The 13729-nt window shown below is 37.0% G+C and overlaps 1 protein-coding gene and 1 long non-coding RNA gene across 2 annotated transcripts in view; one reads left to right on the top strand and one right to left on the bottom strand.

Moving 5' to 3' along the window:
* Positions 1 to 13729, top strand: part of LOC101739648 (zinc finger protein 521) — a 90079-nt gene that overhangs the window by 12248 nt on the left and 64102 nt on the right. Inside the window, exons 2-3 of the mRNA XM_021350602.3 lie at positions 4825 to 4971; positions 7360 to 7428. Of these exons, the coding sequence (XP_021206277.1) occupies positions 4825 to 4971; positions 7360 to 7428 (216 nt within the window). The remainder of the gene's footprint in view (positions 1 to 4824; positions 4972 to 7359; positions 7429 to 13729) is intronic.
* On the bottom strand, positions 4072 to 5154 carry LOC134198928 (uncharacterized). Its single transcript, XR_009973216.1, has 2 exons — positions 4997 to 5154; positions 4072 to 4243 (listed from the first exon to the last, which is right to left on the bottom strand). It is a non-coding gene; the product is annotated as an uncharacterized LOC134198928 (long non-coding RNA).

Raw genomic sequence — 13729 nt, 5'->3', positions numbered from 1 at the left:
ATGAAACAAATTAAATAATTATAGCTCAAGGTGGGTGGTGCATTTACGTTGTAGATGTCTGTGGACTCCAGTAACCGCTTAACACCAGGTGGGTTGTGAGCTCGTCCACACATCTAAGCAATAAAAAAAATGCAAGTCAAAGCATTTTTTATTATTTTCAAGTTCTCCCACGTTAGCATTCTGCTAAGAATGTTACAAGTATTATCGAAATGGTCAGTAAGAAAATTGAATTGTATTTTGTATTGCAGCGCCGTGTAGAGCCTTGGTGCTGAATGCGTCCCGGACGGCGCATTGTATCTAGAGTTATGATGGCCTATCGTAGTTACGATGTAGCTCTAGTGGCTCCTAGTTCCTGAACAATGTCTCGTTATTTTCATAGAAATTAGAAGCTATTTCGTAGAATATTTAAATATTGTATAAGATAACTTATATTCATGTATACTTTTTAAAAGAATTAACGCATTATTGCTTAGGAAACACTAGTATAAATTGTTTTAGTTCTCACAGTGAACAATATAGCTGTTAATGTTTGCTCCTATTACAATATCGTCCTAATTAAAACTTTTTTACAGTTTAATCTTGCGTTTTACAGAAAAATAAGTTGGTACAATACTTAAATGTCGACGAATAATCTTTACTGTAATCATCATTCGTGATCACGAGAACTGTAAAATGTTCGGAATGTTGGAAATTATAAAGCGACAACCATAAAAGCGATATAAAAACGTTAAATTAGTTTTAGTTATGTCTACAACTCGAAATACCGAAGAAAATATCAAAAAAATCTTGAGTTTTATTGAAAGGCCTTCGCTAATCGTTGTGATTGGTACCTGATTATTGAATTGTTCGTGTCTTGTAAACGTCAACAAATATGTTTGGTTTTACATATCTAGTAGCATGTTTTTCCGGTCACCGTCCTCGTCGAACATGTTGCTTGCGACGAAGGGCTCGACGGGTGAATTAATCCACAGACACAGCCCTCTGAGTTTCTCGCTCCAGAAACGCGTTTCCGATCCGGTGGTAGATTCTGCGAAGCACTGCTCTTACCTGGGACAGTGCTAGCAACACTCCCGGTTTGAGCCCCGTGCAATTAATTCCATGAAAGTAGTTCTACTTGTAAGTCCACCCGGGAGGGTACCATCATCCTATTTCTTCCTTGAAGCGTTCGTGTGTTTCGGTGTGTTTTTTTTTTCATTTCGTTGAAGTGCCCTTTTTTTTCTCTGCTCCAAGATTTTTTTATAGTTATTATAACGTAAATGGATTAACGGCCTACTTGATCTAAAGTGGTCACATGAACTCGTAAATATACCACCGTAAATGTCACCATCCACCCAGGGACATGAAGTCGAAATGTCCATTGTAATATATTATGGGTGTCTTATAGTTAAAATCGAAACACATGATGGATTTGCGCGGCGAAATTGACAGGAATATGGTACCTACTCGTGTGAACTCACAATAGGCCCTGCCACTAGCGAATAACCGTTGGCCATTGGCCAAGAACACTGCCGCCCATCGGGTAGATTAAGAGATGGGGTGATGATAGGTCAATAACTAGTGTTCAGAGATATATATATAATTTACATGGTAATAGTCGAATACAAGTAGAAATCAAAGGCACAATAGTACGGCCCTGGGCTTGAAGAGCTACTGCTAACAATAATCTGTGTGTAGTAACAAAATCAACAACTTATCTTTCCTTCCTATCTCTTCCTCTAATTCTTCAAACAGTAATTATTTCAAATTTATTTATCATGTGTTACCGTTAGACCAATTGGAATAATTGCTATATCGCGCAGTGATATCCAAGGGTTCAGTAGCAGGCTTAAGTTCTTCTATGCCAAAAGAATATAAATGTAATTAACTAATTGTAAAATGCTATTGTTATGCGGTTTTATCCAGACTGTTGGTAGGTGTGTCATATAGGGGCACCCAACGTGCCTAAATCACGCCATCCACACCCACACATTGTCAGTATGTTTACGTGATAATATGTAGTGATGTACGCACCATTAAATCTAAAGAAGTGGTCGATTCTTCCATTCTGGTTCGTCAGAGCTTAAAACCAATTTTAAAATGAATAATGTGTTGAATTATTTTTGTGTCCGGTATTTGATTTCCCGTAATTATACACGATTATACTACTGCCTATACTGCACGGTCAGCATTGAATTTATTGGATGAAAGTTTCAAGTGTTTCGCTATCTCGCGTGATGGCTATCAATTCGTCACCGAGATAGTGTGACTTAACATTACTCGATTATATTCAGTGTAGGTATATGAAATCCCTGGTGTATGTAGATAAACCGCAATCGTTTGCCGCTCGATGGGTCAACACAACTCACGATACGAATGATTACGAAAATTTCGTCCAAAATTTGTCCACCGGGATGAGCCACCTACAGCGGCGTCGCGGCAGCCATTTTACCAAATATATAGTCTACACAGAATGTCATCGTTAAAATTTTAAAATTAAAACGAAACAACCGTGCTAAAGTACCTATTTTATTTCATTTTAAAGTTCAAGCAAACTTTTGGAATACCATGAACTTAAGTTCACCAGTAAATTTAGATTCTTCATAGATTGTTCTTGAATTATATTTGGAAATAAAAGTCAAGCAGGAATGTTTTCGAAAGAAGTAAACGAATTTTGTATTAGGCTCTGTAATTATTATATTAATAATACCTACGTTTAATTTACTAAACACATCGTTCAATAGTTGTGTATGGCCTCGATGAGCCCGTGATTTCATGTCCCGAAGGACGCGCATCCACCTCGTGGCAACTGTCTACACGCTGCGTTGATGCGCACATTATCCTAATTAGCATTCACTATGCTTGTACTCGTTAAGTTTATGTCCATGTTATTTTTGTGTAGCTTTTTATTATTGTTTAGCTATGCGTTCATGCAAATATATATTTTTTTTTACCAAAAACACTGATCTGATATTATTAAAAATACATAATATGGTTTATTAGTTTACGCTAGCACGAATGCAATTTAAATAATAGCACTTGTTTTTTTTTTCATGTAAACTCAAGGGGTAATGCTAGAAGTTCAAGTAAATCTAGATTTACCCGGGATTTCCTACAAACCCAAACTGCTTAGGCGTTATCTACTAACTATAAAAAATAAACTTAAATATCAACGTACGTTTGATTTGCGTATAAAAAGTTTTGTGTACTGTTAAATTTCTTAGTGAAATTAAACCTAGTGGATTTGATAGCTTTCGCGTAATAAATTAAACTAGAGGTCCCGCAGTAGTCGAAATTCGACTATAATTAATTGGAATTGTAAGTTTGCACACTATTATGATAGTATTTTATACTTCTATAATCACAAATTTCGCCAAGATTACATTATAAAAAATAAAGAAAAACAATATTTAATCTATTCTCAATTTGACAACAGACGTCAAGAACCAAAGTTTGACAATAAATAGTATGCATGCGTGTGTGCGTCAAATACATGGTATGTAGTGTGTGTAATGTTTTCTTTATTGATTTAATGTATCTTTGGTGCTTTATTTTAAAAAAATATTAGCATTGTGCACTTCTTCTCTATATTCTCTAATAAGTGTGGAAAATTTCATACTCCTCCGTCCGCGCAATTTTCGTAAAAAGGGATACAAAGTTTTTGCTTCACGTATTAATATATAGATAAACATTCAGTAACATTTATTTACTAGGTTTGTTTTTTGAATAAAAGCAACAGACCTTCGTATTCGGTTCATTACATGATGTTGTTCCTTCATCGTTGAAACCATTCATGAGAACACAATAGGTCCTTATTTTGTTTAAATAATTATATTTGCCACGATCGAACCACGGAATAATGTCACGGCTAGGAGAACACCTTTAACATTTGATAGACTATTTTACGTACAAATCCGGTGGTAGATTCTGCGAAGCACTGCTCTTGCTAGGGCCAGTGTTAGCAACACTTCCGGTTTGAACCCCGAGAGCTCACCTACACGCTAAGGTGAAGCTGAAATAGTCTCTAAAGGCTATCAGCATAGACAGGATAAAAAAAAGGTCAGGAATACTATATTTAGAATAAAAACCGCGATATAACCTTAAAAGTAGGTAATTTTAATTACTAAATTACCCTTTTTTGGTTACCTATAATATTATTGTTGAATTTTGACAAAATTGCGATTTACTTTCATCCTCGTTCATTCTGATTTGCGTGAAATGGGCAAGTATAACATTCCGCTACTATTATGACCGGCCGGACCATTTACTGAAAGTGGAAAAACAATAACATTATCATAATTGTAGATAGCAGCCTGTAAGGGGTTCTGAGCACACCTATTAAACATAGTTTCTTGTTAAAGTTGAAGACGTGGACACAGTTTTGGAGTGAAAATCCTTTGAAACAAAACAGGAATTTCCAATTGGAATGAATGAGGCTAAAATACATTAAGTATGTAGCTATTCATGTAGTGGGCCGTATATCTACGTTTTTTAAATTACGTAAACCGTAACTTACGCATTAGACTACTAAAAGTTTGTTCAATATTCTGTATAGGCTTCGTCAACTAATTTTTTTTTATTGCTTAGTTGGGTTGACGAGCTCTAGGCCGACCTGGTGTAAAGTAGTTACCGGAGTCCATAGACATCTACAACGTTAATGCCGCTACCTAACTTGAGATATGCGTTCTAACTTCTCAGTTTTTATAGTACAACGGCTGCCGCGCCCTTCAAACTGGAACGCATTACTGCTTCACGTAGAAATAAGCAGGGTAGTAGTACCTACCCGTGTGGACTCACAAGACGGACAACAAGTAAAAAAAAAAATTATTAGAATGTTTTATTTTTCAGCGGATGAAGAAGAGTGGAGTGAGGATGGTCGAGCAGTTGATGGTGATCAAAAAAAGGACACTGATCAGTTTCCTGCTAAAGCAGAAGAAAATACGTCGAATAGGAAATATGAAGCAGACCAAGAACGAAATGAAGGGACAGTTGAAGGTAATCTTTAATTTTAATCACTCACTCTAATTACCATAGTTAAAAACTACGCACTGCTCGTTGATGTTTGGATGTACATATTCAGAACGGAGCCAGCAGCCAATGATGCCGCTTTAACAAAGTGTCTGTCCGACGCAGTTGATGTACGTGAAATACGAGTTCGCACGTTCGTATTACAAGTGCGCTGCGGTGCCGTGACACTGACACAAAGCTGGAGATAACGAATGACGCACGACCGAAGTGTCTGCAGTGGGTGCCATGCGCTCGATGACAATACCCGATGTCTGGCTCGTCTTACTGTCGTTTCATGAAAAGCCTTATGTACTAGTCAGGTATTTATGTTGCTACAAACCCATGCGTGTGGTTATCATCCTTTTGTTTATCTCTGCCTTGGAGCAACGGAGGAACGCTTAACTGCTTGAACGGCGGAAATAGCAATTAAGTCTGCGTTCTAATGTTTCAAGGTGGACAACGATATGAACGGCATGGCAGGCTCTAATTTTTCATAATGCATTTAGTAACAGACGAGCATACGTCCTACTGCCAGTGAGTGGTTACCGTCGCCCATGGACATCAGCAATGCCAGGGGCACAGCTAAGTCGCTGCCTACTGCTCAATACATGTCATATCGCTCAGGAATTACAGAGAGGAGAAGTTCATTCTAAAGCTGAATGGTACGTAAAGAAAAGATCTTTTGAAACACAATGTGAATGAATGCAGTGGTTCTAGATGGTATAGACGAACTCTGCTCTGGTAGCGGTATCATTGTATAAGCAAGACGACAGATCGCCTAAATATTAGTTGTCTAACTCTGATGGGTTATGGGTTTGTTTGCTTATTGTACCTAATATAAAAAGAAGTATGTGAATCACTTATCATAAATGTAATATTTAAAATAAAAGTTTTATTTAGTAGGCGTTTTTCCAGCCTGTTAAAACATCCCTGTCGTACGCTCTAATGTATTCTCGTAAGGATTGTTTTAAGCCGAGAGAAGGGAAAAACTCTTGAATTCAATGCATTTACATTATCGTCTTACTCCAGCCGCGTCTTCATATGAGGTCCCAGGTGACGGATACGTCGTCGTTACCGCGAAGGGTTTTTATTATTTTTGTGTGTGTGTGTATGTGTAATGAATGATCCGCAATGGAATTTGCGAAAGATTGATTTTCCGTTTTCATTTAACACATTTTCGTATGGTTTACATTACACGTAAAATACCTTCACATAAAATCCCTAACTGAACAAGTAAAGCGGGTTCATAGCACACAACAAAATTAAATGCTAATTAGTACACTCGGGTTTGACTCAATGATTTTTGACCAAATTTTAATCCAATCATAAATAAAGTGTTTCAATGACAAATTTTGCCTTATTTTATCTGCTTTAACTGTTGTTAAACACAAATTAATATTGTTTTGTGTACATCTATGCACGACACTCACGGCCTCATGGCCACATATAATATGTATCAGAAATCCTTCACTCTGCATTTATTACTAAAATCGTACAAATCTTTCGATTATCGCATATCGAATCGAAGTTAAGATAATTCTTAAGAGAAGTCTCCTTATAATTTCTCAATAATGTGTAAGCTTGTTATAAATTTGAATCATGGCGTTATTTGAAATTGTAAGTGACCGAAAACATAATAATTATTAGATTAATAGATAAAAGATATAAGAATGATTAGTTTCATTCGTACAAACAATTACGTTTGTGTGACTATTCAATAATAGCGAGTCGTAACAAGACAAACCTTGATCATATTCTCGATAGTGTTCTCGACAAATATTAGTTTTGAGTATTGAATATTTGCCATTGTGTCTTTACCTACTAGACATATAGGTTATTTACTATAAACCCATACCAATTTATTTTATACAAGCGGCCCGCTCCGGCTCCGCTCGTCTTTTAACAAAAATTTCAACGGTATTTGACGTTGTTTTATTTTTTTAAATAAAAAAAAAACACTTATAGCAGCATAACTATAATAGATAGATATATGCTGTCGTGACACTTTTTGTAAACAATAATGTGTTCTACAAAGCCGTAGCACATTATTTTATTCTATCATCAATACTTTTCGCAGGGCGCGCGATTTAAAGAATATCTTAGGTAATTTTTTTACACCTTGGATTACATTATTTGAGTTTTAGTAAGGATCCCTAATTTTTTTCAAAAAAGATTATAGCCTATGTCACTCGGGAATAGTGTAGGTTCCACAGTGAAATAATTTTTCAAACCGGTTCAGTAGTTTCGGAGGCTATTCAATACAAACAAACAAACAAAATTTTCCTCTTTATAATATAATATTATATATAAGTAAAGATATTGAGAAGAATTTCAAGTAACAGTATATTTTTAGTAAACTCTTTTTCTTTTGCCTAGATTCTGATGCTGATGATGGGGCTGCAAGTCAAGCTAGAACACCGGAGCAGTGTGAAACCGAAGATCCTGGTAAGAAATTTCAAAATGTCACACGTGTACAATACATACGTGTTACAATACTAATTATACCCTTTTGTATACATTGTCTCCATGCAGGATCGTCCGTAGGTATGTACACACTTTGACGATGTTGTAGAAGGTATCTAAATATGATTAGTTCTATCATCTATATATCAGAATAAAAACACTGAATGAAGATTAAAAAAGTGATTTTGTTCCGATTACAGTGTAAATCTTTGAAACGCGTAAAAAAAATACAGCATATTCTAAAAACATTCAAACCTGTTTTCGGAAATCTCATTAAATAACCAAAATTATTAAGAAAACGTTAGTTTTAAATCAACATACTAAGAAAAAAAATTAGGTTTTTTTCCCTTTCTACAGCAGAATTTCCATTACACCCCCCGTAAGTTTGACGGGTTACGTACTTGCGGGACACCCTGTATATCTTAGTGTCTAATCTGCGCTCACAAATGAATAATTTACTTTAGGTAATATAACTTCAAAGTTGATAATGTTGAAATAACGGAGCACTGCGACTAAGAAACTGGAGCGGGTCTCATTACGTCGAAATCTTCATTGAAATTCATAAGTAGGCTACTAAAATAACGAGGAGACATCGAGCACGCGGGTGATGCGTTTTTACTGCGGTTTAATGCTCTTTTTACAACTTGGTGAAAGGGTGTGGTGCGGTGAACGGCTGGAAGTCTGAGAGTCGCCAGTGAACCGCCCGGTGCTTTACGACCCTATCCTCGCTTATCTCCCGCCGTTCGCGATAAATCTCAACCGGCCTCCTTGGACCTCAAATATTTACATGCTAATTCTTAGTCAATTCTGCACCCGAGATTATAAATAAAATGTCTGACGTCTTGCAGTACTTGTATTTTATCTTTCATAGCTTAGAAGTTTTTAGAGCGGTGGAACGATTCGTGACCTTAATGTTTTAATTTAACGCCACCCAGATAATTTAGATTTTATATTACGTCGTAAGGATAAAATCTTTTGAGATCTCAAAGATGCGAATGTAGATGAGTTTTCTTTTTTTAATATATACAAAATTCTAAAACTATGCACTATGTTTTAGATATTATGCATAGAGCTCGTAAAGTTAATTGAACCGTTTTTAGCGTTTGATCAATGGGATTTCGAAAATAAATAAAGTATGCGACGATTAATATATCATTTTAACTACAAAAGGTTTCAAAGGATATTTGATTTGTAGCTTAATCGTGCAGCAGACTCATAGTCTTAGGGTCGGTCTAATGTAATTTGTGAAATAATCATAGCGTCAGACTTTACGCTACTATTGCCATACAGATTGGTGGCATGGTTATGTCCATGCAGATTACAAGCCACTGCAGGCTGCTTATCTTATGACTGGAATTTGTTTGTTAGTTTGACTTTTGGATACTGTGTATACTTCGATGCTGTAAAAATTCATAAAGTTTGATTATTCATAGGTTTTTAAAATGGACGGTAAATATTTTTCGAATCGAGGACTGTCGATAGTACTAACGAAAATTTGTGCATCGTACGAAGAGCCTCCGTGATTACCTAATTAGTACACACATGTAAAACCGTAGTGCTGTACATGTATATGCACATATATTTAAATTTTACAGCAGTGTAAAATTTAATATCTTGAAATCAAATATAGAAACACGTTGTAGGAAAATAGTAAAACACGAATTTTAACTGTACACGTAACTTATTGTTTCAAATCATTATAGGCTGTATTCAGTTGGAAGAAAGTACATACTTTAACTCGGCAATGGATTTTGTGATACCTTTGTTTCGAACAAAGACCTATTGGAAAATGAGTAATTTTTTCCAGTGAATGTTTGCCGTTGTCGCAGAGCGTTGTTAGGCCAACACGAGAGTTGCGTAAATGTATTCTCTGCGGAGGCGAAGGGGGAGGAGAGCGGGGGCGCGATGCCGCTGAGCCTGAAGTTGGGCGCGCGGGCTCGCTCCCGTGGGACGTCACCAACGGGACCGAACTCACCGCAGTTTTTTTCAAAAAATATTCATTTCCATATAAACTATTGAAAAAAACAACAACAAAATTTAGTTTGATTACATAACTCAAGTAATATCGATTTCAGAATAATAATCGATCGTGTTCCTCGTTATACTTATCTCAATCCGATAACGCTAAACATTTGCAAGTTATTTTGTTAACTTAGACGGTCAACAATGCGAGCTATGTTGCTCGGGCGTCGGATCGTCTATGGCCAGGAAACAGGCACGTGGCTAATTAAATGCCAATGTTCGATGGAGGGTCGGGGGTGCATTCGGAATTCCGTGCGGCGCCGAAATGCGTGCTCGACCACGCCGGTCTGCATGCCTCGTTGTTGCTGTGTCAACAATGCGAAATTGTTAGCGAACTTCTACAAGTCGAGTTAACATTCGATGTCAATTTGAACAGAGAATCAAGGAGTAATTTCCGTTGCTAATTACAATATTGAGCAACACTAGAAGACATAGAGTTCAGTTTATAATTTTACATTATTGCTTGTTGATTGCTAGGAGTAATACCCATTGCTAATTGTAACTGAGTAACACTAGAAGAATTAGAGTTTAATTTAGAATTTTATATTATTGCTTACTGATTGCTAAGTGTAATATCCATAACTAATTGTAACTGAGTAAAACTAGAAGAACTAGAGTTTAGCTCAGTTAAGAATTTGATATTATTGCTTGCTGATTGATATGCTGAAATATTGTTTTTTTTGTAAAATATACGAAAATAAGCAATCCGGCTCTGTGTGATCCCAGGTGGCGCGGCCGCAGCGTTTGGAATTATCACATAGTGGAGAAACAGGCGGGCGCGGGGGGCGACAGGGCCAATACATTCGTCACAGGCCCAGCAGCCATTAGGCATTTAGATATTATCAGTAGTCGCTAGGGATGACCCACGACCTGAGGCCACCGCTGTTTTAATGTTTAATTACTGAAAGTGTACGCAGTTTACGCCCGGGATTAGATTTTAATTCACGCTGCAATAAAACAAACGGTGTTGGTTTATTTTATTCGGTGTCGGTGCCCGAAATCTTCCATCGTCTGTGTCTGTTACTTGTCTAATGTACGTTCAATCCCCCCACCGTCGAGGTCCCAGGTGGCATCGCTCCGGCCACACTTCCTTCCGTCCCTTGAGGATTCTCGACCCGCGCGCACACATCTACCTAAGACATCATTGTACAGCTATACTCGTTTGCTTGACGTACTTATGTTATGCTATGCTTATGCAAAGTTTTCATTGTTCAACAGCGAAATCCAGCTTTTATATTATCACGACATTGTATCTAATTTTTAAGAACTTACATCATTTTACATTTGACCCATAATTTTGATATTTCCATCATTTAAATCGTTAAAGAGTTTCAGAAGTTGTTATTTTTTTGTATTAATTTAAAGTTACTTTACGTTAAGAAATATGTGAAGTGGTTTGAATTAAATGATATTTAATATTTTTGAAGTATTTCTTGTTTAATTTGCGTTACTTAGTTGTATTATAGTTGGTCCGTAGCACGGTCGGGCGGGATATGACCGTGATTAATACGTTCTCTAGGGGCAGACAAACTGATTGCTATACACGAGCTTAGCTACGCTTCCAGTCTAACTAAGCACACACATTTGCGTGTTTATTTTGAAGTTAGCTATTTAGTTCAATTTAAAGATTGGCTACTGTACTACTTTATGTATGGATGAATTTTACTGTTCCTAGTGTCAAACGGGGATTATAGATGTCATAACGCGACTAGCTGATTCGGTGGTGCATTAGTTAGCTCCCCTGACTATTGGTCCGAGGGTCGTAGGTTCGATTTCCACATCGAGCAAACGTTCGTCTGCTGAATTGGTTTTTTTATTGCCCTTGTAGGCAGACGAGCATAGGGTCCACCTGATGGTGAGTGGTTACCGTCGCCCGTGGACTCCAGCAATGCCAGAAGCAGAGCCAAGCCGCTGCCTACTGTGCTGTTTAAAATCGTTACCGTGATGTTTGTCTTTAAAATCTATATATGTATATATTTAAACATATTTTATGTATATCAGTTTCTGGTACCCGCAGTGCAGCGACACCTAGTTCGGGGCTAGATGACCGTGTGTGACTTGACGGTTAATATTAATATATTATAATGTCAACGTGGGTGCGTCCGCCCACATTCCGACATTTGATCTTAGTTCAATTAGTTTGGAGATTTGACAGTACCAATCCGTGCGATCTTACATTACGAGTACTTTTTTAGGCAGCGGCTTGGCTCTGCCCTTGGCATTGTTGAAGTCTACGGGCGACGCTAACCACTCACCATCAGGTGGGCCGTATGCTCGTCTGCCTACAAGGGCAATAAAAAAAAATAAAAAACTTACACCACTACCCTGCCACAATATATATAGAATAGAAAATAGTATAGAAACGGCTTTTTTCAGTCATTTAATTTAGAAAGTTTAGATTATACGAGTATTTGATTAAAATGTACCAAATTATTTTATTGGTGATATTTTGGAAGAGTTTCTATTCTAATCGTGCAAATATTGCTCGTGAATCCAACTCATGTAAGGTCGCTCTTTGTAGGATGTATTAATTCGGTACTTAGATAACTTTTATTGTGTAGTCTAAAGCTGCGCTATTACTTACATGCTACACGTGTTGGTAATACTAGAAATGATTGCTATTGCATTATAAGACACCATTGGAACTGCTACACCATAATATACATCATCATCATTCATCATTATCCTGCCCTTCTCCCAGTCACCTGGGGTCGGCGCAACATGTTTTCTCCTTCCATACTCTTCTATCATATACCATTTCTTCGCTCACTCCCCTCTTACCCATATCGTCTTTCACACAATCCATCCATTTCTTCTTAGGTCTACCTCTTCCTCTATATCCTTCCACATTCATAGTTAGCACTCTCTTACCAACTTAATTTTACACCATAATATACAATTTTTATTAATGGAATAGAATAGGCCATACGAAGGTTTTTTAGTTTGATTTTAATTATTAAAGAAAGAGGCGTTTTTTGGGCATTAGAATGATTCGCGCCTCTCAATTAAATGTTGTGGTGCAAGCTTCCATGAATAACACTAATTAGCGTATTTGTGTTTGGAATGGTTCGGATTAATCTTATGTTTCAGTTTGTGTACCAGTGTAAAAGAGATTTCTATCTTATTTATTAAGATGGCGGGATTTATGTTATGGATTAATGGACATAGAAAGCTTATATGTATTTACTCTATCATCAAACAAACGTAAAAGTAGTTTAATTTTTACTAAGGTAATAATTATAATTTTGAAAATTAGAAGCAACTAGAAAAGTCCAAAGAGAACACGTTACAGAGCCGAGGTACGCGCTTTGTAACATTTATTCGCTTCTACGAGAAAAACTTTCCTCTAGAGAGGCATATTGGCATCAGTCCGCGGCGTTACCGGAACAACACCTTCAGTTTGAATGGCTACGCGAAAGGTAGCGTGCCCCCGGAGGGCAGTATGCTCAAGGCGGCAGAAAATTAACGTGCTCCCGCGGGAAATCTACCGCCAGCCTTAGCGCCAGCCCGCCCGGTCGCGCCCACTCCGCTGGGACGTATTTAATATCCTTCAAGCACTCTTCTCACTGATACGTACTTATATTCTCTCATAATTCTGGAATACTGTATTCTGAATCGAGATTTGTAAAGTGTAAAACTTTAAATCATAATCCCGGTAATCTTTGTTTGTACAAAGTGGTTTGAAAACATGATCTTTTTTGCACGTAAGAAATGAGATGGGCAATGATGGGCATGAGCGCACGATCCTCTTGACTTTAAGCGATTACCAGATTCCAAAGACAATGCCCATATTAAGATATTGCAAAGTCTTTATGAAGAGAAGTATTTACACAGTGTTTTCATTGCTGAATCGTTGGCTGACGGTATGGATATAATTGTTGTATGAAGATTGAAATTGATTCGAATTTCCGTAGTTTTGTTCTTTGTCGGATAAATTCTATACGGTGATATAATAAGTACACAATGGGTAAGTAGATAAAACTTGCCAGTTTACCAACGTGGTCGAGATTTCAATCATATGTTTCAGTTTTCATTCCTATAGATGAGTAGGTCAATTGCTATTGGGAAGTTTACAGAGCCCAGACAGTTTTTTGATTCGTTACTTGGACAGACAAAGAGAACTCTTTTGTAACAAAGGTCGAAGGTCTTATTGTATTAATAGTGAAATTGATGGAATTCAATTAAATTAGTTATGAGAAAATGAAATAAACTCTCAGTTAGCCGGTGGGAATTTGTTAAGAGCTTAGTGTACTTTTTGAAA

Source organism: Bombyx mori, chromosome 5, assembly GCF_030269925.1.
Source record: "Bombyx mori chromosome 5, ASM3026992v2".
Lineage (NCBI taxonomy): Eukaryota > Metazoa > Arthropoda > Insecta > Lepidoptera > Bombycidae > Bombyx > Bombyx mori.
This window is presented reverse-complemented; position numbering and strand designations above follow the sequence as displayed.